This window comes from Heterodontus francisci, chromosome 9, assembly GCF_036365525.1.
Source record: "Heterodontus francisci isolate sHetFra1 chromosome 9, sHetFra1.hap1, whole genome shotgun sequence".
In the NCBI taxonomy this organism is placed as follows: Eukaryota; Metazoa; Chordata; class Chondrichthyes; order Heterodontiformes; family Heterodontidae; genus Heterodontus; species Heterodontus francisci.
Genome location: NC_090379.1, coordinates 112290033 through 112316258, shown reverse-complemented (window position 1 = coordinate 112316258; position 26226 = coordinate 112290033). Strand labels below are relative to the sequence as shown.

The following is a 26226-nucleotide window of genomic DNA, read 5'->3' as shown; positions in this document are numbered from 1 at the left end:
AAGTGTGACCCTTGTATAAGATGAGTTCTGTCTCTCTCTGAGAAGTGTGACCCTTGTGTAAGTTGTGTTCTCTCTCTCTGGGAAGTGTGACCCTTGTTTAAGGTGTGTACTCTCTCTCTGGGCAGTGTGACCCTTGTTTAAGGTGTGTTCTCTCTCTCTGGGCAGTGTGACCCTTGTGTAAAGTGTGCTGTCTCTCCCTGGGCAGTGTGACCCTTGTATAAGGTGTGTTCTCTCTCTCTGGGCAGTGTGACCCTTGTATAAGGTGTGTTCTCTCCCTGGGCAGTGTGACCCTTGTGTAAGGTATGTTCTCTCACTGGGCAGTGTGACCCTTGTATAAGGTGTGTTCTCTCTCTCTGGGCAGTGTGACCCTTGTTTAAGGTGTGTTCTCTCTCCCTGGGCAGTGTGACCCTTGTTTAAGGTGTGTTCTCTCTCCCTGGGCAGTGTGACCCTTGTTTAAGGTGTGTTCTCTCTCCCTGGGCAGTGTGACCCTTGTTTAAGGTGTGTTCTCTCTCCCTGGGCAGTGTGACCCTTGTATAAGGTGTGTTCTCTCCCTGGGCAGTGTGACCCTTGTTTAAGGTGTGTTCTCTCTCCCTGGGCAGTGTGACCCTTGTATAAGGTGTGTTCTCTCTCTCTGGGCAGTGTGACCCTTGTATAAGGTGTGTTCTCTCCCTGGGCAGTGTGACCCTTGTATAAGGTGTAGAATCATAGAAAGTTTACTGCACAGAAAGAGGCCACTTGGCCCATCGTGTCTGCGGCGGTAGAAAAACGAGCCATCCAGTCTAATCCCAGCTTCCAGCATTTAGCCCGTAGCCCTGCAGGTTACGGCACTTGATGTGCATGTCCACACTCCTTTTGAATGAGTTGAAGGTTTCTGCCTCGACTACCCTTTCAGGCAGTGAGTTCCAGACCATCACCACACTCTGGATGAAAACATTTTTCCTCATCTCCCCTATAATCCTTCTACCAATCACTTTAAATCTATGTCCCCTAGTCACTGACCTCTCTGCTAATGTAAATAGACCCTTCACCTCCACTCTATCCAGGTCCCTCACAATTTTGTACATTTCAATCAGATCTCCCCTCAGCCTTCTATGTTCCAAGGAGAACACCAGTAGCCTATCCAGTCTTTCCTCATAGCTGCATTTTTCCAGTCCCAGCAACATCCTCGTAAATCTCCTCTGTACCCTCTCTAGTGCAATTACATCCTTTCTGTAATGAGGTGACCAGAACTGCACACAGTACTCAAGTTGTGGCCTAAACAATGAGTTATACAGTTCCAGCATAACATCCCTGCTCTTATATTCTATACCTCGGCTCATAAAGGAAAGGATTCCATATGCCTCCTTAACCACCTTATCGACCTGTCCTATCTTCAGGGATCTGTGGATATTCACACCAAGGTCCCTCACTTCCTCTACACATCTCAGTATTTTCCCTTTAATCGTGTATTCCTTTGCCTTGTTTGACCTCCAAATGCATCACCTCACACTTCTCTGGGTTGAATTCCATTTGCCACTTTTCTGCCCATCTGACCAGACCATCAATATCTTGCTGCATCCTACAGCTATCCTCCTCGCTATCTGCCACAAGGCCAATCTTTGTATCAGCTGCAAACTTCCTGATCATATCCCCTACATTTCCATCCAAATCATAAATAAATACCACAAAAAGCAGGGGATCCAGTACTGAGCCCTGCGGCGTGCTAGTGGAAACAGCCCTCCAGTCGCAAAAATACCGATGTGTTCTCCCTGTGCATTGTGACCCTTGTGTAAGGTGCGCTGTCTCTCTCTGGGCAGTGTGACCTTGTATAAGATGAGTTCTCTCTCTCTCTCTGGGCAGTGTGACCATTGTATAATGTGCGCTGTCACTCTCTGGGCAGTGTGACCCTTGTTTAAGGTGCGCTGTCTCTCTCTGGGCAGTCTGACCTTGTATAAGATGAGTTCTCTCTCTCTGGGCAGTGTGACCCTTGTATAAGATGAGTTCTCTCTCTCTGGGAAGTGTGACCCTTGTATAAGATGAGTTCTCTCTCTCTGGGCAGTGTGACCCTTGTATAAGATGAGTTCTCTCTCTCTGGGCAGTGTGACCCTTGTATAAGATGAGGTCTCTCTCTCTCTGGGAAGTGTGACCCTTGTATAAGATGAGTTCTCTCTCTCTCTGGGCAGTGTGACCCTTGTATAAGATGAGTGTTCTCTCTCTCTGGGAAGTGTGACCCTTGTATAAGATGAGTTCTCTCTCTCTCTCTGGGAAGTGTGACCCTTGTATAAGATGAGTTCTGTCTCTCTCTGGGAAGTGTGACCCTTGCGTAAAGTGTGCTGTCTCTCTCTGGGAAGTGTGACCCTTGTATAAGGTGTGTTCTCTCTCTCTGGGCAGTGTGACCCTTGTATAAGGTGTGTTCTCTCCCTGGGCAGTGTGACCCTTGTTTAAGGTGTGTTCTCTCTCTCTGGGCAGTGTGACCCTTGCGTAAAGTGTGCTGTCTCTCCCTGGGCAGTGTGACCCTTGTTTAAGGTGTGTTCTCTCTCTCTGGGCAGTGTGACCCTTGTGTAAGGTATGTTCTCTCACTGGGCAGTGTGACCCTTGTATAAGGTGTGTTCTCTCTCTCTGGGCAGTGTGACCCTTGTTTAAGGTGTGTTCTCTCTCACTGGGCAGTGTGACCCTTGTATAAGGTGTGTTCTTTCTCTCTGGGCAGTGTGACCCTTGTTTAAGGTGTGTTCTTTCTCTCTGGGCAGTATGACATTGTATAAGGTGTGTTCTCTCCCTGGGCAGTGTGACCCTTGTATAAGGTGTGTTCTCTCTCTCTGGGCAGTGTAACCCTTGTATAAGGTGTGTTCTCTCTCTCTGGGCAGTGTGACCCTTGTATAAGGTGTGTTCTCTCTCTCTGGGCAGTGTGACTCTTGTATAAGTTGTGCTGTCTGTTCCTGGCCGGTTGCTACAGTTAGCTTCTGGCCTGCTGATGTCAGAGTAAGGAGGATCCTGTCGTGAGGCTGACAATATAACAAAGATCTGTCTGAAGAGAATGTGGCAATGGTGAAGTTTATATGATGTGAAGGGAAGGAGGAGCGAGGGTGTTTTAACGGACAGAAGGGATCCCATATTGCTGATGATGGGAGTGAGAGGGAGATTGGATGAATAGAGGAGGAGGAGGAATGAGGGTCATGGGACTATTCCCTGCCAGTGCCACTTACAATGCTGTGCTTTGCTGCATGCAATCCTATTTTCCTTGAGAAACTAAACTGTTTGTTTATCCATAGCTCAGACATTGTGCAGTGCAGTGATAATCCTTTCTCTTCCATTTCAGTTGCTTTCAGGTTATATGATCTTGACAAGGATGACAGGATCTCACGGGAAGAGCTGCTGCAGGTAACGAGTGCCTTCTACTGGGGCTGTGTTAAACTGCACTAACTCAGTGAGTGGCAAGAAATTGATAGATCCATCGTTGATTTTGATGTAGCATTTTCAGATGGGATTTTCTCCAACAGTTTGACATCAGTGGTGGGTAAGGCTTTAGAAACAATAATTAGGAAAAAACAGGTGTTTGGAGAGGTTTGAGTTCTTTAGGGAGGGTCAGCACGGATTTGTAAAAGGCAGACTAATTGATTTTTTTTGATGAAGTAACACAGAAGGTTGATGAAGGGATGTTGTCTGTATGGATTTGACATAGTACCACATAATAGGCTGGTTACCAAAACTGAGGCTTATGAAATAGGAAGGAGAGTCAATGTCCAATTGGATAAAAACAATTGGCTTAAGGACAGAGAACAGCGAGCCATGGTAACGGTTGTTTTTCAGACTGGAGGATGATGGACAGTGATGTTCCCCAAGGGTCAGTGCTGGGACCACTGCTTTTTTTGATATATAAATGACTTGGATCTTGGAATATAGAGTAAAATTTCACAATTTGCTGATGACACCATATTTGAACTTGCAGCAAATAGTGAGGATGATATGAACTGCCTGCAACAGGACATAGATAGGAATGGACAGACAGGTAGCAGATGGAATTTAATACTGACAAGTGTGAGGTGATGCATTTTTGAAGAAGGAATAGGGAGAGGCAGTATGTACTTAATGACACAGTTCTAAAGAGTGTGCAGGAACAGAGGGACGTGGGGTGCGTGTGCTTCAATCTTTGAAGGTGGCCGGACATATTGAGAAAGTGGTTAGTAAAGCATGTGGAATCTTGGGATTCAAAAATAAAGGTATTGAGTCCAAAAGCAGGGAAGTTATGCTGAACCTTTACAAAGTTCTGGTTAGACTCTAGCTGGAGTATTGCGTCCAGTTCTGGTCACCACATTTAGGAAGGATGTGAGGGTCTTTGAGAGGGTGCAGAGGAGATTTACCAGAATGGTTCCAGGGATGGAGGATTTTAGTTACAAGGTTAGGTTGGAAAAGCTGGGGTTGTTCTCCTTGGTACAAAGGAAATTCCAGAGAGATTTGATTACGTGTAGGCAACGCGTCCATACACAGACACCTGTGTCCGTGGTAAAAGATTTTGGGGTCCATGACTGGTCATTTCAGGAATGAGAAATTTCCCATTGACCTCTTCACGCTGACAAGTCAGACTTTAAAACATTCACAGCTGACAGGAGCGGGAACAGAGGTTTCCAAGCTCGGGATAAGTTCAGGATTTTCCGGCGGAGTCAGATTTTTTTTTTAAAACCTGCCGAACACCCCGAACTTGTGCTGAGCTCAGAGCTGCTATTCCTGCTCAAAAGCTGTCACCTGTGAATATTCTTAAAAACTGACCGATCGCAAAGCTGCTCTAAGGAGAGTTCCCGCGCTCTTCAGCTGTCACAGAGAGACAGAGGGGAAGGGACGGGTGGGAGCGCAGGGGAGAGGGACAGAGGGGGCGGTGGGGGGGGGGGGCGGCTGCGAGAGAGAGGGGGGCTACAAAAGCAGATCAGAGGCTGGGAATTCTGCGGCGAGTAACTCACCACCTAACTCCCCAAAGCCTGTCCACCATCTACAAGGCACAGGTCAGGAGTGTGATGGAATACTCTCCACTTGCCTGGATGGGTGCAACTCCAATAACACTCAAGAAGCTTGACACCATCCAGGACAAAGCAGCCCGCTTGATTGGCACCCCATCGACAAACATTCACTCCCTCCACCACCGACGCACAGTGGCAGCAGTGTGTACCATCTACAAGATGCACTGCAGCAACTCACCAAGGCTCCTTCGACAGCACCTTCCAAACCCGTGACCTCTACCAACTAGAAGGACAAGGGCAGCAGATGCATGGGAACACCACCTGCAAGTTCCCCTCCAAGTCGCACACCATCCTGACTTGGAACGATATCGCTGTTCCTTCACTGTCGCTGGGTCAAAATCCTGGAACTCCCTTCCTCCAGCATTGTGTGTGTATCTACACCCACATGGACTGCAGTGGTTCAAGAAGGCAGCTCACCACCAGATTCTCGCGGGCAATTAGGGGATAGGCAATAAATGCTGGTGTTGCCAGTGATGCCCACATCCCAAGAAAGAATTTTTTTTAAAGCACTGTAGGCAAGTGAGGGAGGGGCCTAGGAGCACTGGGAGAGTTGCCTTTGATATGTGAAGGTGCTGGGACTTCAAGTGGAGTCTGAGTTTGTTGCAGGATCCTGTGTGACAGTTCATTCTTTTCTGCCACACAGGTCCTTCGCATGATGGTGGGAGTCAACATTTCCGATGAGCAGTTGGGGAGTATCGCAGACCGGACCATTCAAGAGGCAGACCAGAATGGGGACTGTTCTATCTCCTTCACCGAGTTTCAGAAGGTATGAGGGCAGTTTGATGGACAGCAGCATACTCCAGACTGGTATACTATCTGATTCTGTCTAGTGCTTTGAAAAGTGGCAGACCTGTCCCCACCAGTACTGTACCCCAGTGTTATCCAGTGACAGGCCTGCCCCCACCAGTACTGTACCCCAGTGTTATCCAGTGTCAGACCTGTACGCACCAGTACTGTACCCCAGTGTTATCCAGTGTCAGACCTGTACTCACCAGTACTGTACCCCAGTGTTATCCAGTGACAGACCTGTCCCCACCAGTACTGTACCCCAGTGTTATCCAGTGACAGACCTGTCCCACCAGTACTGTACCCCAGTGTTATCCAGTGACAGACCTGTCCCACCAGTACTGTACCCCAGTGTTATCCAGTGACAGACCTGTCCCACCAGTACTGTACCCCAGTGTTATCCAGTGACAGACCTGTCCCACCAGTACTGTACCCCAGTGTTATCCAGTGACAGACCTGTCCCACCAGTACTGTACCCCAGTGTTATCCAGTGACAGACCTGTCCCACCAGTACTGTACCCCAGTGTTATCCAGTGACAGACCTGTCCCACCAGTACTGTACCCCAGTGTTATCCAGTGACAGACCTGTCCCACCAGTACTGTACCCCAATGTTATCCAGTGACAGACCTGCCCCCACCAGTTCTGTAACCCAGTGTTATATAGTGACAGACCTGTCCCATCAGTACTGTACCCCAGTGTTATCCAGTGACAGACCTGTCCCACCAGTACTGTACCCCAGTGTAACACAATGACGGGGATGTTCCCACCAGTACTGTACCCCAGTGTTATCCAGTGACAGACCTGCCCCCACCAGTTCTGTAATCCAGTGTAACACAATGACGGGGATGTTCCCACCAGCATTGTATTCCAGTATTATACAGTGTCAGACCTGTACTCACCAGTACTGTACCCCAGTGTTATCCAGTGTCAGACCTGTCCCCACCAGTACTGTACCCCAGTGTTATCCAGTGTCAGACCTGTCCCCACCAGTACTGTACCCCAGTGTTATCCAGTGACAGACCTGTCCCCACCAGTACTGTACCCCAGTGTTATCCAGTGACAGACCTGTCCCCACCAGTACTGTACCCCAGTGTTATCCAGTGACAGACCTGTCCCCACCAGTACTGTACCCCAGTGTTATCCAGTGACATGACCTGTCCCTACCAGTATTGTAATAAAAACAAAATACTGCGGATGCTGGAAATCTGAAATAAAAACAAGAAATGTTGGCAATACTCAGCAGGTCTGACAGCATCTGTGGAGAGAGAAGCAGTGTTAACGTTTCGGATCAGTGACCCTTTTTCGGAACCAGGTGGGGACAGGTCTGAGTATTTCCAGCATTTCTTGTTTTTATACCACCAGTACTGCACCCCAGTGTTACACAATGACGGGGATGTCCCCACCAGCATTGTATTCCAGTGTTATACAGTGTCAGACCTGTACTCACCAGTACTGTACCCCAGTGTTATATGGTGACAGACCTGTATCCACCAGTATTTTTCCCCAGTGTTTTACAGTGACTCAGCTGTATCTACTAGTTCTGTTTCAGTAACTGACCTGTATCCTCCACTACTATACCCAGTGTTAGTGATTGGCCGCTTCCCATCAGTTTCAACTGGTGCATGTTGCTCTGTTTCCTGCATGACTGTTTACTCTTCTGCTCAAGTTGTTTTCCCCTCTTCACGCTGTCTGATCAGTTTGTTTCTCTCTGTCTCTCCCTCTCTGTGTGCTCTGTACTTGCCCAGTTTGTTTCTTTTTCTCTCCCTTTCTCTCTCCATGCTCTGTACCTGCCCAGTTTGTTCCCATGCTCTGTACCTGCCCAGTTTGTATCTTTTTCTCTCCCTTTCTCTCCGTGCTCTGTACCTGCCCAGTTTGTTTGTTTTTCTCTCCCTTTCTCTCTCTCTCTCTGTGCTCTGTACCTGCCCAGTTTGTTCCCATGCTCTGTACCTGCCCAGTTTGTTTCTTTCTCTCTCTCTCTCTGTGCTCTGTACCTGCCCAGTTTGTTTCTTTTTCTCTCTCTCTCTCTCTCTGTGCTCTGTACCTGCCCAGTTTGTTTCTTTTTTTCTCTCTCTCTCTCTCTGCTCTGTACCTGCCCAATTTGTTTCTTTTTCTCTCTCTCTGTGCTCTGTAACTGCCCAGTTTGATTTTCTCTCTCTCTCTCTCTCTCTCTGTGCTCTGTACCTGTCCAGTTTGTTTCTTTTTCTCTCCCTTTCTCTCCGTGCTCTGTACCTGCCCAATTTGTTTCTTTTTCTCTCTCTCTCTCTCTCTCTGCTCTGTACCTGCCGATTTTGGTGTTCTCTCCATGCTCTGTATCTGCCCAGTTTGTTTCTCTCTCTCTCTGCTCTGTAACTGCCCAGTTCATTTACTTCTATCTCTTTGCCCTTCAGGTGTTAGAGAAGGTTGATGTTGAGCAGAAGATGAGCATCCGTTTCCTTCACTGAAATCCACTCTCTTTAGAGTGAATCAGCAGGCGAGATCTCCACACAGTGACTCTGTCTGCCTCTGACTACATCAACATATTAGCTGACTATGTAGAAAAGTTTATCAATTGCACAGGAGAATGCCAGTCATTCCATTGGTCCCCCGCTCCTCAGCAGCCGCGGAAGTTGTTACTCCACATGGTTAGAGTCCCACCAGTATTATTGTGCATATTACCTGATTATCCCAGGTACCAGTGAGCAGCCGCCCGCTGGACAGAAAAGACAAATCAGCCTTGCTGGTGGGGCAGTGCTGCACATTCAGGAGATGTTAATAGAGGAAACCAGTCCTGCCTGAGGGGGTCCATGACTGTCATGAACTGCACTGTTCTGCTGCTCCTTGAAATGGACTGCTCCCCAATCAAACTGCATAACTGAGGGGATGACAATCAGGTGCTTTTTAAATTGGATCTGCAGGTTTTTCTGATCGGGGTTATTGATTTTTGGGGTATTTATTAATCCAGTGTTGTATGAATTGTGGTTTTCAGGATATTTACTATTACAGGTCCTTTAGTGCCAGTTATTCTACCTTGCCTGTTTTGCTTGTTATGTTTTAGGCCCAATCTCTACAAACCTCTGCAAGGGGAACAAAGGTTGCCCTTGTGTTTGAAGTTAGGACACTATTTTCTCCATGGGACCAGCCTTTCTTGTGCTTTACTTGTGACTTGTATCGGCCTCGCACCTTCAGGCGCCTCAGAAAGGGGGGCTCACACCTGCAGGCCCCTTGGGATTGGGGGCTGTGACGTTAATATCACCAGTTGCTGGTGAATCCCCTGCCTTTACTTCCTGCCTGTCACCCACTGACAGGAAGCTACTATATTACTGGTGTTTCTACTTTCGCTGCCTACGAAGAGAGGATCCTTTGTGTCAGCCTCCCTCTTTTTAGCCTGCTGTACCAGTGAAAACTGAAGGTGACAGTGACCCTCTTCAGTTCTCTGAAATCTGTTCCTTAATGTGACAACACAGGTTTCTGATGAGGCTGTGATGCCATTGGGAATTCCACCTAGCGCCACTTACAGTATTGAGTGCAGGCAGCGAGGGAGCCCCAGACATTATAAACTTCAGTCTCACTGTGTGTGATATGACTGGAAAATGTCTTCAGTGCCCTTTTCTTCCATATGAACAGGCATATAGAACATGTTCATTGTATTTGTAATATCATCATCAGTTGTTAAGTATTTAGATGTCACCCTGCACTGTTTATATTTAGCTTTTGCTGTTGTATCTACCTAGTTGTGGTAACCTTGATTGGTGAAGTTCAGTGTCAGGCAGCAACATTCCAGCAGTATTTCTTTTGATGTGATTTAAGTGCTAGCACAGGAACAGTGAGTGGAAGGAAGGGCTGGAACAGTCCCAGTATTCTAGAGCTTAAACCAGTCACATTGAGCTTCACAGAAAGATGAAGAACAGGTTATTTTGCTGTCTTGTTGAGTGCTCCGCTAATTCAAAAGCCCGTTTGTGCAAGGGAACACTATGCACATTCCTGGGCCTTGCTGCAGAACAACGGGGGTCCGTCTGTCCCACACCTTCGACTGACTGATCTCTGGAGTGCTGAAGACTGTGGTGCTGTCAAAGGGCTTGTGCTTCTCAGAATGAGGGAAGCCCTACTTCTGTTTGTCATTCTGGTTTATTTTTTGAGCCTGGATGTTTGCTTCATAGACTGTCATGATGATTGTCGGAAGCTAGAATCCCACTCAAGTCTAAGGCTTTTGGTTATGTGCCTTTATTGGGTCCCTTTGGGTGTCTGTTCTTGTGTAGCCCACCAGAGGGAGTGATATAGGAGAGTGAAGTGTCTTTCAGCAAAGGGCTGAGGACAGAGACTGTCCAAGTTGCATCATCTTCCACCCCCAGGAGACATGGGGAAAGCTGATAATTGTCCATGTTCTCCCTTACAAAGACTGAGTGGGAATTGCCATCAGGGCTGATCTGATTCAGCTGAATGTAATGCAAACTATTGAATGGCTGTGACTGGCCCTCTGATACTGCATATTGTCCTTTCCTGAATTGTGCCTTCACCGTCCCTGGGAAGAGTATCTGTACATTTCATAAATAAAACATTTAATCATCTTGATCCTTCATTTGAGTGCCTCTCTTCCTTTATTTTGGGATGAATGATAATTAGTCTCTTGAGTAACATTGGATTTCTTCTCTCTGAGGAGCCCATTTAGTGTGCGACTGAATAATACAGACCTGTGCTCAGTTAGCTGACCGATAGCTGTGCTGGGGTTCTGCAGCTGACTTTGAGGATTCTGAGTCGGCCACTGTTCTGTTCTCACTGAAGTCACTTACTGATAATTTTTTAAAACTTTCAAAAAAAATACTTAAGCAGCCTTGACCGACAAAGAAGCTTTAATGGAGAAAATGACCCAAGGCATTTAAATGAAGGCCGAGCCATGGAAGGAGAGATTAGGAAATGTAAAGTAAAGCTTAGCTGACGAGAATTTTTGAGACCATTTTTAGAGGTGATAGACAAGAGGTCTAGGCAGACAACAGGATCAAGGTAACTGAAGAGTCTGATCCCCTTTGGTGTGGGGTGAATAGGCCACAATCGGGGGAACACAGAATTAGAACAGGCCAGCGCTAAATGAGATCACAAAGATAGGGTGTGGCAAAGCCATGGAATGGCTTATATACAAATTTAATGTATTCAAGTACGTGGAGGGTCAGTGAGTATAGGAGTGACAGACTAATGACGTTTTGGGGAACAGCATAGAGGTTTGGAGAAGTTGGAGTTTATGGGAAATGAACATTGGAATACTTGCATTTGGAAAGGCAGAGGTAGATCATGTTATGAAGATGAAGGGTGTGGAGTTTAAAGCTTAGCTTGGGATCAAATATAACCTAGGATTAGAAGCAATGTTCAGCCAGTGAGAATGGCCAGAGTGAGTGATGGCACTGCATATTAAGAGTGGAGTCTGGGGTGGGGCCCTGAAGATGATGACTTCAATCTTCCCAGTGTCGAGCTGCAGGAAATTGCACCTCATCAAATAATTGATGTCAGACAAGCCATCTGGGAGCAGGGAGATAGTGATTGAGGCTTCTGTATCGAGCATTTGAAATCACAAACACTTAGTGCTGGTACATCTGTCAAGATCATGGTTGAAACAAGTTATTGGTCTCTGTCCTTAAAAAGTGTTGACTGTTGATGGGGTACAGCTCCATCACCAACTGGCATCTCTTGTACTTCAGTCAAGTGACCGCTTGCCATGTGAGAGTGTAGGCAGCAGGTGTCAGCAGGCCACTGAACCATAAGATGCATAGTGCCCAAGGGCAGGGGTTCTCAACCGTTTGTCCACAAGAAGGTTTCAAGGAAATACACCAAATAAGCATCTTTCAGAAATAAAATGTTATCCGGCATGCATTGGGGACACGTTTCATGAAATTGCACACTCCAAGCATAAGATGACACCACTGTTGGTGAACCTACACCCCAAGGGCTGCAGCAGTTCAAGAAGGTGTCTCACCACCTTCTCGAGGGCAATTGGGGATGGGCAATAAATGCTGGCCTTGCCAGTGATGCCCACATCCCACAAAACGAATATTTAAAAAAAAAAAAATAACAAAAAATGTGCAGCCAGCACAGTCACTGATGCTGGAGATGCCCGCTCTCCTCCCAAAGATCGATTAGTAATAGTTGGCAGCAGGTTCTTTTCCCAGTAGGCTGCACAGTGCACACTCTCCTGCCTGCCATGTTTAAATTGGGTAAGCAGAGCAACAGGCCAGTGAGGTTTAATGTCTGCATTTTGGGGTAATGGGCCAAGAATTAACCAAAGAATGTTGGCAAGTGTTCGGCTGACTTCATCTTTTGCTCTTCATGCCTGCTGCTGCCACCGGAAACTCGTGGTCCAGGGTCGGAGTCTGGAGTATCATACACATGAGATACAGTGTTTTGCATTGGGAAGTGAGCCTGGAGCTTAAGTGCACATCGTATCTGGTGATCCGTCAGATTTTCTGCTGTGGGTACCTAAAATTGCTGCTGGTTTTTACCATATTAGGAGCCATTCACTACCAGGAATAAGTTTCACATGGAGTTAAACAAAAATACTAAATATATGTTTAATTGCATAACTAATCTCTGCAGAAAACACGTGTTTACCGGGGGTCCGTGGAAACTTTACAACATGGGAGCGGGTGCCTTAGAAGTGAAAAGGTTGAGATCCCTGGTTGAGAGGATAGTGTACTCCCCTTTCCAGCTGGGGTCACTATACAGTGACCAGTAGCAGGATTATCTGACTGACGTCTCAATCCCAAATGCAGGATGCTGAGGCCAACTGTGGTCCTGTCTGACATCAGATAACCCAGTACAAACTGGGATGCTATGGTCTGCAAAGTTTAGTTCTCCAATAGACAAGCAAGCTTGTTTAAAACTTCACACAGGCAAATCCCTCATTGAGCTAATACACTGCAGTTCTAAACTTACTTCAAACATCAAGCATCCTTTGATATAACCACCACAAAGAGAAACAAACATGTTCAGTATATTTGCTTCACCACAGTTTGGGTAGAGCTAAGGAACAGCAAAGGGCAGCAAACATTGTTAGTTGTTCTTGGCCAACAAACAGTAGTGGTAATGTAGGACATGGCATAAATCAGGAAATTAGAGGTGCATGTAACAAGGGTAATACATTAATATAATCTACATATAGACTGAGTAAACCTAATTAGCACTAATACTCTGGAGGACGAATTCCTGGAATGTATAAAAGATGGTTTTCTAGAACAGTATAATAAAAGCAAAATACTGTGGATGCTGGAAATCTGAAATAAAAACAAGAAATGCTGAAACCACTCAGCAGGTCTAGCAGCATCTGTGGAAAGAGAAGCAGAAGGGAAGGGTCACTGACCCGAAACGTTAACCCTGCTTCTCTTTCCACAGATGCTGCCAGACCTGCTGAGTGGTTCCAGCATTTCTTGTTTTTATTTATTCTAGAACAGTATGTTGAGGATCCAACTAAAGATCTTGCTATTTTAGATCTGGTATTGTGCAATGAGAAAAGGCTGATTAATAATCTCATTGTAAAGGAGCCTTTAGGGAAGAGTGACCATAATATGATAGAATTTTACATTATGTTTGAAAGTGATGTAGTTTAGTCCAAAACTAGGGTCTTCAATCTAAACAAAAGAAACTACGAAGTTATGAGGGGCAAGTTGGCTGTGGTAGATTGGGAAACTACATTAAAAGTTACGATGGTAGACAGACAATGATTAGAATTTAAATAATTAATACATGGTTTACAACAAATTTACATTCCTTTGAGCCACAAAAAAAGCAGGAAAAGTGATCCAACCAAGGCTAACAAGAGAAGTTAAAGATTGTATTAGATCAAAGGAAGAGATCTATAAAGTTGCCAAAAATGTAGTACGCCTGAGGATTGGGAGCATTTTAGAATTCAGCAAAGGAGGACCAAGAAACAAATAAAATCGACAAAATTGAATATGAAAGTAAACTAGTAAGCAACATAAAAACAAACTGTAAAAGCTTCTATTGGTATGTCAAAAGGAAATGATTAGCCAAGACAAACGTGGGCCCATTAGAGGCGGAGATGGGAATTTATAATGAGGAATAAGGAAATGACAGAGAAACTAAACAAATACTTTGTGTCTGCCTTCACAGAGGAAGATACAAAAATCCTCCCAGAAATGCTAGAGAACCAAGGGACTAGTAAGAATGAGAAACTGAAAGAAATTAGTATTAGTAAAATGTAGTATTGGAGAAATTATTGGGACTGAAAGTCAATAAATCCCCTGGACCTGATGACCTACATCCCAGAGTGTTGAAAGAGGTGGCTGTAGAGATAATGGATGTGTTGGTGATCATCTTCCAAAATTCTATAGATTCTGGAGTGGTTCCTGAAGATTGGAAGGTAGCAAATGTAACCCCACTATTTAAGAAAGGAGGGAGAGAGAAAACAGGGAACTACAGACCTGTTAGCCTGACATCTGTAGTAGAAAAAATGCTAGAATCTATTGTAAAGGATGTAATAACTGGACAATTAAAAAAATAATGGTAGGATTGGGCAGAGTCAACATGGATTTATGAAAGGGAAATCATGTTTGATAAACCTTGAGTTTTTTGAGGATGTAACTAGCAGACTAGATAAGGGGGAACCAGTGGATGTGGTGTATTTGGATTTTCAGAAGGCTTTTGATAAGGTCCCACACAGGAGGTTAGTAAGCAAAGTTAGAGCACGTGGGATTTGGGTAATATACTGGCATGGATTGAGAATTGGTGAACGGACAGAAAACAGAGAGTAAGAACAAATGGGTCATTCTCAGGTTGGCAGGCTGTGACTAGTGGGGTACCGCAAGGATCAGTGCTATACACAATCTATTTCAATGATTTGGATGTCAGGACCAAATGTAATATTTCCATGTTTGCAGATAACACAAAACTAGGTGGGAATGTGAGTTGTGAGGAGGATGCAACGGGATTTAGACAGGCTAATGTGGAAAAATGTAAAGTTTATCCACTTTGGTAGAAAAACAGAAATGGTGTATTTCTTAAATGGTGAGAGATTGGGAAGTGTTGATGTCCAAAGGGACCTGATGTCCTTGTTCATAAGTCACAAAGTTAACATGCAGGTGCAGCAAGCAGTTTGGAAGGCAAATGGTATGTTGGCCTTTATTGCAAAGAGGATTTGAGTAGAGGAGTAAAGAAGTCTTGCTGTAATTGTATAGAGCCTTGGTGAGACCACACCTGGAGTATTAGGAAGGTTATACTTGCCATAGAGGGAATGCAATGAAGGTTCACCAGACTGATTCTTGGGATGGCAGGATTGTCCAATGAGGGGAGACTGGGCCTACATTCTCTAGCGTTTAGAAAAATGAGAGGTTATCTCATTGAAGCATACAAAATTCTTATTGGACTCAACAGGGTTGATGCAGGAAGGATGTTTCCCCTGGCTGCAGGGCTGTAGAACCAGGGGAAACATTCTCCGAATAAGAGGTAGGCCATTTAGGACTGAGATGAGGAGGAATTTCTTCACTCAGAGGGTTGCGAATCTATGGAATTCTCTAACCCAGAGGGCTGTGGAGGCTCAGTCATTGAGTATATTCAAGACAGAGATCGATAGGTTTCTAGATATTAAAGATATCAAGGGATATGGGGATAGTGCGGGAAAATGGCATTGAGGTAGATAATCAGCCATGATCTAGTTTAATAGCAGAACGGGCTCAAGGGGCCGAATTACCTACTCCTGCTCCTATTTCTTATGTTCCTAAAACTGCTGTATTATCCAATGAATGAGCTGCTAATTGAGTCCTACACTCAGAATCCCATCACGCCTGCTAGAAACTGCCTTCCCCTTCATAACCAAGTTCAGTGTCCAGCTCGATTACTGACTTAAACTGCAACATTATACCCTTTTTCAATGACTTTTATGGGTGTGAAGGCATGACATAAAATAATGCTCCCTCTACTGTCCTGTCAAATACACTCAAGGCATCTACAGCAGGGGTTAGATACAGAGTAAAGCTCCCTCTACACAGTCCTATCAAACACTTCCAGGGCAGGTACAGCACGGGGTTAGATACAGAGTAAAGCTCCCTCTACCCTGTGTTATGACAGAGGTGGGAGGAGTGCACTGTTTATTCTAGTCTCACTTTTCCATAGGTCACAACATATATTTAAATTTTCCCACTTACCAATACAGTCAATCATATACTCTATTTTTCCCAGAATAAAGCACACCAACCAGGTTTCCTTAGTAAACAACATTATCAGATTATAAAGCAAGTCTTAACCAGTAATGAAGTAAAGCATAAACACACAGATTGAAATAGTAAAGTCCCCTTTTTACCTTAGCCCCTCACACTCACACACATACACTGGTTAATGGGAAAAATAAAAGGGATTGTTGTTTAGAGCTCTGTTACAAAAGAAAACAGATTTTAAAAAACACTTGGGCTGAATACTTGCTCATTCTTGAAGAAAAAACAAATGAGATATGTTGTGTTCCAAAACTGGTATGCAGTCTAGCCTCTGAGTACACCTAGACGGGTCACGGGAATCTTTCAGAACAGTTCTTTTCAGGCGGCATTGAGAATTAATTTAGCAGGCTTTTCTTCAAAGACAGGGAGACAAGATGAGTTGACACTGGACTTCTCAGGGTCTTTTAGAGAGGTGCTGGAAAGCTGAACTGGGTTGTGGTCTTCTCTCCTTCCTTAGGAATTCTCTTCTCTCCTGTGAAGTTCTCTCCCTTTTTATACAGTTCTCTGTTGTTTATTGAGCTGGAGGTGAGGTGGTTTCCTGGAAAGGCTCGTTTTCCTCATAAGACCTTTCAGAGCCCCTTTTAAAAAACATTTCCAGGGACTGTTTTTCAAAGTCAAGTGGCCTTTACATGACCCCCTTTGAAAACCCCAAAGTTTAACATTTCTTCAATCTTTCAAAAATGAATCCCCCAAAAATATATTTAACAGAACACAGGTGCCCTTTCATAACAACTGTCCCATCAAACACTCCCAGGACAGCTACAGCAGGGGTTAGATTCAAGAACCCTTTGACAAAATAAAAAGGGACCTGAGGTATAAAGGCCACAGAAAAAAAAAACAGAGTTTGATACAAAGTAAAGCTCCCATCAAACACTCCCAGGGCAGGTACAGCTCTGGTTGGTGCATTTGGAGCATTTCCTGTCTGCAATCAGGGGAAGCAGCTGCACCTGTAGCAAGCAGGTTGGTGCAACAGCAACTGGAGAGGAGAGCAGCAACTGGACAAATTAATCCATCAAGAGGAGGCAGGAAGGCTGAAATTCTTTTTGGAGAGGTGGGTGTTGGAGCACCTGAAAGACTCTTTCGTTTGGGCTCGGGGGAGGGAGAAGAGGCCTGAAGACTCAGAGGTGAGGCTGCCAAAACCTGTAGGGAGTCCCTGTATTTGTATTGGTGCTAATTTCCACTCTGCATACAGGGAGTTCCCTCCCCACCCCAACTGCGTGCTCGGGACAGCTGGAGTTGCCCGGGTGAAGAAAGTCTTTGTGAAACATCAGAAGAGGAAAGTAGCGGGCAAAGACGCCTCCCCCAATTGGAAGACAACTGTAAGTTTTAGACTGACTGTATTATGGTGCTCCAAGACCAGTGGAAGAGAACATCCCTCGTAGCCTTTCCCTCCCTTTCTCCACTCAGCCACCTATCCTCCCTTTTCCTTTTATTCCTACCCTATCCTCCTCTACTCCCACACCATTTGTTTAAAGTTTTTTTTTAAAAACCTTGTCAATTTGCTCTGTTTGTTCAGGGTAGACATGGCTCTTCAAACCCATGGCAAGCCCTTCTTCACCAGTGGCGGGGCCCTCTTGCACATATGTTGCTGCAGCTACTCCTGTAGCCCCATCACCTTTTGCACTAATAACATCTAAGCATAGGGTCAAGAGCTACGTCCACCCAAACATGATGATAAAGGCATGCATAAAATCAATAGCCGAGGTTGTCAGCCCCTCGGCCATTGTTGTTGCCTCTTAAGATGTATAGAAAGGCTGTGTTTTTCCTGAAGACTGAACGGGTGGTGTCCCTGGCCCTGAGCAAAGGCCTCACTGTGGGCAGTACCTTTCTGCCAGTGGACCCCCTGGAGGCCACTGTGCAGCAGGTCACCTTGTCCAATGTCCCAACCTTCATTCCTGGTCAGCTCCTCCTCCCCCACCCTGCATCATCTAGGGGAGGTAAAGACAGGGCTCACCCCAGTCCCACTCGGTTTTCAGGGGAATAGCCTCCAGCATGTATACTCCTTCCGCCGCCAGTTATTTATGCAGCTGGTGCGGGTGAAGGTCAGAGAGGACCAATTTAATGTGAAGCTCCAGGGGGCGGCCTACCGTGTCTTCTGGACCTCGGACGGGGCGTGGTACCATGTCCTTAAGGGGGGTGGGCATGTTCGTAAGGGCTGTCCCAACCTCCACCTCGGCGGCCCAGGATGGCGCCGCTGCACCACCCCCTATCCCCCCACCCCCCACAGCTGCAACAACCACCATTCACACGGTTCCAGAAGCCATGGTTTTCACGGTCTCCGGTGGGGAGAGGGAGACCCGTCTGGTTGGAAGGAAGGCACGGTGCAAGTCGAAACCCCCGAAGGCACAAAACAACAACCTGAGCCTGAGCTGAGCCCTAAGCCTGGTCCTGGGGAGCCCACCTGCCCCACAGCTGAGCTTGGGCCCAAGGGATCTGGGCAGGGTGGTGCGGAGGTCAAAACAGAGACCTCTACTGGGATGGAGATCTCTGGGCCTCTGCGCCCCTTCCGGAATAAGAGTAGGAGCTACCCCTCCTCCTGAAGAGGGCCATGAGTTGTGGGGCCCATCTCCAGGCACGGCACCTCGGGCTACCCCCGCCACCAGCAGCAATGGAGCCTCAAGCCCTGGCAGGAACGCTCTCTCCCTCAGGTTGGAGGGGGGGAGAGATGCCCCTGTAACTTTGGGAACTCACGATGAGGGGGGAGAGGGCTCACCTGTGGTGTGGGAGCCCATGGACCTTGCGGGAAAAATCTCTCTGGCCGATGGGTCAGGTGTCCTGGGTGGGGGCATGACCTGTGAGGGTCAACCCTCCCAGCAGCCTGATGCTGCAGTCCAGGATGTACCTGACCCAAAGGCCAATTTCAGTAGTTCCCCGTCTGCTGGGCCTGTGGGCACTAGCGGAGCAGGAGATGGTCTCCTCTCTCGTCTCCAGTACCAGCTCCGGCTGGATTTTCGTAGTCGGGAACTACCGTCTCCCCTGGGCTGCTCACTGGCCTGGGGCTGGAAGTGGAGGGGGGTCCTGAACCACTGGTGCCCATATCCTCCAGTTCCACAGTAGAACCCAAAGAGGACTCCTCCGCCATTGATTCTGGGGGTGTGATCGTGACGGAGGCAGGACCAGCTGGTGTGGCCGGGACGTCCGCCCCACAGTGTGTGGTGGTGCTGGCGGTGACGACCCGGAGGAGGACGGGGATTCAGTGTGCGGCACGGAGGACAATTTGAATCCATCGCCAGTGAGGTGTGTGCTGGCGGCATATTTTTTCCGCCGGGGCACTGCATTGAAGGCAACGCGCAGCTCCCACCGGCGAATGTTAGCTGTGCCTCTCTGAGAGAGTTTACTGTCTTTTACCGGCATCTTTTCAGAGTCTGGAACATGGTTGACTCCAGTCATGGCGCTCCCCTGCCAGAGGAGAAGAGGGCCCTGGCTGTCCAGGCAGCCAGCTCTGGGGACAGGCCGACAGGTGGAGGAGTAACCAAAACCTCCGAGATGCCCCTCACTGCGGATGTCAAGGGGGCTCGGGATTGTGGAGCGCTCCCAGCCCAAAATCCTGCTCGGGAGCCAATCCCGCACAACCTGAGCCAACTCTTGGAAATACCCTCCATGCCATTCCACACTGCGTAGAGGGGTTTCCTGCATGAGCTGCTCCTGCATGCTCTCCACTTCTTCGCCCTTGTCTGCCACACAGACACGCTATGGCGGTCTGTTTTGCCATCTGGCGGTGAGGGGAAACCCCGATGGAGGTCTCACTATGCGGGAGTCCTCCCCCTTTACATCGAGGACTTGGGGTGGAGAGTGCTGCACAGGGCAGTCCCATGCAAAAAGCTTTTAAGTAGGTTCACGGACTCCAGTCTGTCTGTAATTTCTGCAGCCTGGACGAGTCCGTGATCCATGTATATATGGAGTGTGCGAGGTTGCAGCCCATCTTTGAGTATTTAAGGGGACTGCTCCTCAAGTTTTGGCTGCACATCAGCCCCACGCTCCTGATCTTTGGGCACCCGGTGCGGAGGAGGGTGGGGCAGGAGGAGGATCTCCTCGTCGATCTGCTCCTGGCCAAGGTTGCAATTCACAGGTCCAGACAGCGGGCCATTGGGGTGTCCATCCACCCTGATTGCCTGCCCCTCTTCCGAGGATGCATTTACGCCTGGGGCTGGAGTGCATCATCAATGATGAAAATGACATTTTAATTTGAGTTTTGTTTTATTTACTGTTTTGATGAAGTTATTTATTTAAAATACATATAAAGGGGGCCTGAGGAATAAAGGCCCCTTTGACAATAAAAAAGAAAAAAAAAGAAACAAAATGGGTTAGATACAGAGTTAAGCTTCCTCTACACTGAACCATCAAACACTCCCTGTGCAGGTACAGCACAGGTTAGACACAGAGTAAAACTCCCTCTACACTGTCCCATCAAACAGTCCCAGGACAGGTACAGCCCGGGTTAGATACAGAGTAAATTTCCCTCTGCACTATCCTGTCAATGTGTCTCTGTAGCAGATGCAGAACTGTGCCCTTTACACCAGTGTGAAAATCCAACCATACCATGGCCTGTATGAGATTAGTGCAGGCAGGAATCCTTGTCGTAATTGAACACTGACAGATATGGCCCCACACAGCAGTATTGATGCAGCCTCTGCTGTTTTCATTGGCACCGGGCTGAGTGCCCGATTTACTCCTTGTAACTTACTCCAAGGTCCCTTACTCCAGGGTCAAGGATATCACAGAGCGGATGCAGGACATTCTTAAGGGGGAAGGTGAACAGCCAGAGGTCATGGTTCACATTGGCACCAACAACATAGATGGAAAGGGGGATGAGCTCCTGAAAGCAGATTTTAGGGAGCCCCTAACCCCTCGGGCTGTATACACCAAATATGGATTTGATGTAAAATGTACATTGTATGTAAAATGGAATGGAAGGGTTGTGAGGCAACTCACACCTGTATTGAAGAATACTGATCTCCTTTGCTCTTTTTGGAATGTCAACTTGGTGCTGTTTTGTAATGTATTTTCTTACAGATTTTATGAATAAAGTATAGTTTTGGGAAAAACCAAAAAAAAGATTTTAGGGAGCCAGGTAAGACATTAAAAAGCAGGACCTCCAGATTACTCCCAGTGCCATGCGCTAGTGAGCATAGAAATCGGAGGTCAGAGCTGATGAATGCATGGTTGGAGAGATGGTGCCGGAGGGAGGGCTTTAGATTCCTGGGGCATTGGGACCAGTTCTGGAAGAGGTGAGACTTGTACAAGCTGGACGGTTTGCACCTCAATAGGGCCAGGACCAATATCTTTGCCAGGAGGTTTACTAGTGCTGTTGGGCAGGGTTTAAACTAGTTTGGCAGGGGTTGGGAACCTGAGGGTAGACTCAGATGGGGCAAAATCAGAAATGGAAATGGAAGGCAGAGGAAACAAAGGGTAGAAAATTTAAAAAAAGAGTTTGGCAGTACTTCAATGCAAGGAGTATAGCAAATAAAGCAGATGAGCTGAGGGCACTGATAGACACGTGGCAGTATGATATCAGAGCTATTACAGAAACATGGCTTAAAGAGGGACGGGAATGGCAGCTCAACGTTCCTGGTTACAGAGTTTCAGATGAGATAGAGAGGGAGATAAAAAGGAAGGGGAGGGTGGCAATTTTGGTTAGAGAAGCAATTACAGCTGTGAGGAGGGATGATATGTTAGAAGGATCATCAATTGAGGCCATATTGATGGAGCTTAGGAACAAAGAAAAGGCAGTCACACTACTGGGAATGTACTATAGATCCCCGAACAGTCAAAGGGAGATAGAAGATCAAATATATAGGCAAATCTCTAAGAAATGCAAGAACAATAGGGCAGTAATAAGGGATTTTAACTACCCCAATATTAACTGGGATAGTTTTAGTGTGAAAGGAATGGAGGGAACAGAATTCTTAAGGTGCATTCAGGAGAACTTTTTGGCCAGTATGTAGCAAGTCCAAAAAGAGAGGGCACGGTTCTGGACTTGGTTTTCGATAATGAAGCTGGGCAGTTGGAAGGAGTGGCAATGGGAGAGCATTTTGGTGGTAGTGATCATAATTCAATGTGTTTTAACATAATTATGGAAAAGGACAGAGATAGAACAGGAATTAAAGATCTAAATTGGGGCAAGACCAATTTTACTAAGTTGAGAAGTGATTTAGCAAAAGTGGACTGGAAACAGCTACTTGACGGTAAATCAGTGTCAGAACAGTGGGAGGCATTCAAAGGGGAGATTCAAGGGGTTCAGAATAAACATGCCCCCACAAAGAAAAAGGGTGAGACCACCAAATCTAGAGCCCCCTGGATGTCGAGGAGCTTACAGGGTACGATAAGGCAGAAAAGGAAAGCTTATGTCACACTGAGAACTCAATACTATAGAAAGCCGAGAGGAGTTTAGAAAGTGGAGGAGTGAAATCAAAAAGGAAATTAGGAAAGCAAAGATAGGGCATGAAAGAATATTGGCAAACAAAATCAAGGTGAACCCAAAGATGTTTTATTAATACATTAAGAGTAAGCGGATAACTAAGGAAAGAGTAGGGCCCATAAAAAACCAAAAAGGTTATGTGTGGAGGAAGATGATGTGGGTATGGTTCTTAATGAATACTTGGTGTCTGTCTTCACAAAAAAGGGAGATGATGCAGACATTGTAGTTAAGGAGGAGGAGTGTGAAGTATTGGATGTGATAAACATAGGGACAAAGGAAGTAATAAGGGGATTAGCATCCTTGAAAGTGGACAAATCACCAGGGCCAGATGAAATGTACCCCAGGCTGTTAAAAGAAACCAGGGAGGAAATAACAGAAGATCTCACCATCATTTTCCAATCCTCACCAAATACAGGTGTGGTGCCAGAGGATTGGAGATCTGTTTAAAAAGGGAGCAAGGGATAGACTGAATAATTACAGGTCAGTCAGTCTAACCTCGGTTCGTTCATTCATTTGTTCATGTCATCTTCTTCCCAGAAGGTTGACTGTCATGGATCTCCACCTCTGTCTGTCCTGTGCTGTCCTTACACAATCTGCATAGGTCAACTGCATGCACTCCATTACATCTGTCTTCTGTTTTCTCCTCTGCTCTCCTCTCCTACGTTTTCCATTGATCTTTCCTTCCAATAATTGTCTCTGTCTACCTTTTGCTCTAAGGATGTGACCGAAGTATTGTATCTTTCTCTCTTTTATATTATGCACTGATTTCCTCTTTTCTCCAGCCATTTCCAGCACTTCCTTATTAGTCTTTCTGTCTGTATAAGAGATGCAGAACATCCTCTGATATGTCCACATCTCGAATGCATTCAGCTTATCAATAGTTTCTTTATTTGTTGTCCATGTCTCCGAGGGATATAACATAGATGACAAAATGTAGCACTTCAGCATTCTTTTCCGAAGATTCAGGGTCAGTTTCTTTGATGTTAACAAGTCCTTCATTCCAACAAAGCTGTTCTTGGCTTTCTCAATTCACCTTCGAATCTCACAGTTAGATCTCCCATCATCTGTGATGAGCTGCTCAAATTATGTGAACCTTTTCATTTGTTCCAGGACTTACCTCGGTAGTGGGCAAATTATTGGAATCAATTCTGAGAGAAACTGTCATTTAGAAAGGCACAGGTTAATCCAGGATAGTCAGCATGGATTTATTAAGGGAAGATCTTGTTTGACCAACTTGATTGAATTTTTTGAAGAAGTAGCAAGGAAGATAGATGAGGGTAGTGTAGTTGATGTAGTGTACATGATTTTAGCAAGGCTTTTGACAAGGTCCCACATGGCAGACGGGTTAAAAAATAAAAGCCCTTGGGATCCAGGGAATTGTAGCAAGGTGGATACAAAATTGGCTCAGTGGCAGGAAACAAAGGGCAATTGTTGACGTGTGTTTTTACGACTGGGGGGCTGTTTCCAGTGGTGTTCCGCAGGGCTCAGTACTAGGTCCCCTGCTTTTTGTGGTATATATTAACGATTTGGATGTAAATGTAGGGGGATGATCAAGAAGTTTGTAGACGACACAAAAATTGGCCATGTGGTTGATAGCAAGGAGGATAGCTGTAGACTGAAGGACGATATCAATGGACTGGTCAGGTGGGCAGCAAAGTGCCAAATGGAATTTAACCCAGAGAGGAATGAGGTGATGCGTTTGGGGAGGTCAAGCAAGGCAAAGGAATACACAACAAATGGGAGAATACTGAGAGGTATAGAAGAAGTGAGGGACCTTGTATCCCTCACATTTCAGATCCCTGAAGGTAGCAGGACAGGTCGATAAGCTGGTTAAGAAGGCATATGGAATCCTTCCCTTTATTAGCTGAGTTATAGAATATAAGAGGAGGGAGGTTATGCTGGAACTATATAAAACATTAGTTAGGCCACAACTTGAGTACTGTGTGCAGTTCTGGTCACCCTGTTACAGAAAGGATGTAATTGCACTAGAGAGGGTACAGAGGAGATTTATGAGGATGTTAACAGGACTGGAAATTGCAGCTATGAGGAAAGATTGGATAGGCTGGGGTTGTTCTCCTTGGAACAGAGAAGGCTGAGGGGAGATTTGTTTGAAATGAACAAAATTGTGTGAGGCCTGGATAGAGTGGATGGAAAGGGCCTATTTATCTTAGCAGAGAGGCCAGTGACTAGGGGGCATAGATTTAAAGTGATTGGTAGAAGGATAGGAGGGGAGATGATGAAAATTTGTTTCACCCACAGGGTGTTCAAGGTCTGGAACTCACTGCCTGAAAGGGTGGTAGAGGCAGAAAACCTCAACTCATTTCAAAGGTGCCTGGATGTGCACCTGCAGTGTCGTAACCTGCAGGGCTACAGTCCAAATGCTGGAAAGTGGGATTAGGCTGGGTGGCTTTTTTTTTTCGGCTGGCGCAGACACGATGGGCCAAGTGACCTCTTCCTGTGCCATAAATTTTCTATGATTCTATTGGTTTTTTTGAGGTGTATTGGTCTGCAGAGGCCTGGGAGCAGGTTTGCTGTCTGTGTGTCCTGTTGTGTCAGGGAAATGTGGGAAAACTATGGAAGGAAATGATGTTACCACCCACCTGGTTTTGGACAGAACAATCCAGTGATGGATTGTGGCAATTCTAATCATGAGAAAACCTGTTTCTTTAATTTTTGCATTGAAAGCTTCACCATTGGGGTCTAGTTTCAATCAGAGATGGTTTATGTTTTATCTACTGTGATTTTGAACTCCACAGCCTGGGAGCGGGGTGGAGGAACCTAAATCAGACGTTCAGATAAAAATAAAATGAAAAAGAAACAAAAAGAGGAGCTTAAACCCACAACTGGAAGCTAAGGTTATAACAAGCTGGAAGAAAGAATAAACAAGTCACATTAAGAGAACAGATGGAATAAAATGTTTTGTGAAAATGTCGGTAAGGACTAAACCATGGAGATTGTGTGTTTAGGGCTTTTGATGTCTTTCCCACAGACAGATTTGGAAATCTTATCTTTGGCCTCCTTGTCTCGAGAGACAATGGGTAAGCGCCTAGAGGTGGTCAGTGGTTTGTGAAGCAGCGCCTGGATTGGCTATAAAGGCCAATTCTAGAGTGACAGACTCTTCCACAGGCATTGCAGATAAAATTGGTTGTCGGGGCTGTTACACAGTTGGCTCTCTCCTTGCACTTCTGTCTTTTTTCCTGCCAACTGCTAAGTCTCTTCGACTCGCCACTCTTTAGCCCGCCTTTATGGCTGTCCGCCAGCTCTGGCGATCACTGGCAACTGACTCCCACGACTTGTGGTCAATGTCACAGGACTTCATGTCGCGTTTGCAGATGTCTTTAAAGCGGAGACATGGACGGCCGGTGGGTCTGATACCAGTGACGAGCTTACTGTACAATGTGTCCTTGGGGATCCTGCCATCTTCCATGGCCAAGCCATCTCAAGCGCCGCTGGCTCAGTAGGGTGTATATGCTGGGGATGTTGGCCACCTCGAGGACTTCTGTGTTGGAGATACGGTCCTGCCACCTGATGCCAAGGATTCTCCGGAGGCAGCGAAGATGGAATGAGTTGAGACGTCGCTCTTGACTGACATACATTGTCCAGGGCTCGCTGCTGTAGATCAAGGTACTGAGGACACAGGCTTGGTACACTCGGACTTTTGTGTTCTGTGTCAGTGCGCCATTTTCCCACACCCTCTTGGCCAGTCTGGACATGGCAGCGGACGCCTTTCCCATGCACTTGTTGATTTCTGCATCGAGAGACAGGTTACTGGTGATAGTTGAGCCTAGGTAGGTGAACTCTTGAACCACTTCCAGAGTGTGGTCGCCAATATTGATGGATGGAGCA

The 26226-nt window shown here is 46.3% G+C and overlaps 1 protein-coding gene across 1 annotated transcript in view; it reads left to right on the top strand.

Moving 5' to 3' along the window:
- chp1 (calcineurin-like EF-hand protein 1) overlaps nucleotides 1–10330 on the top strand; it is a 46299-nt gene extending 35969 nt beyond the window's left edge. Inside the window, exons 5-7 of the mRNA XM_068039694.1 lie at nucleotides 3296–3357; nucleotides 5632–5754; nucleotides 8163–10330. Of these exons, the coding sequence (XP_067895795.1) occupies nucleotides 3296–3357; nucleotides 5632–5754; nucleotides 8163–8216 (239 nt within the window). The 3' untranslated portion in view covers nucleotides 8217–10330. The remainder of the gene's footprint in view (nucleotides 1–3295; nucleotides 3358–5631; nucleotides 5755–8162) is intronic.
- The last annotated feature ends 15896 nt before the right edge of the window (nucleotides 10331–26226 follow it).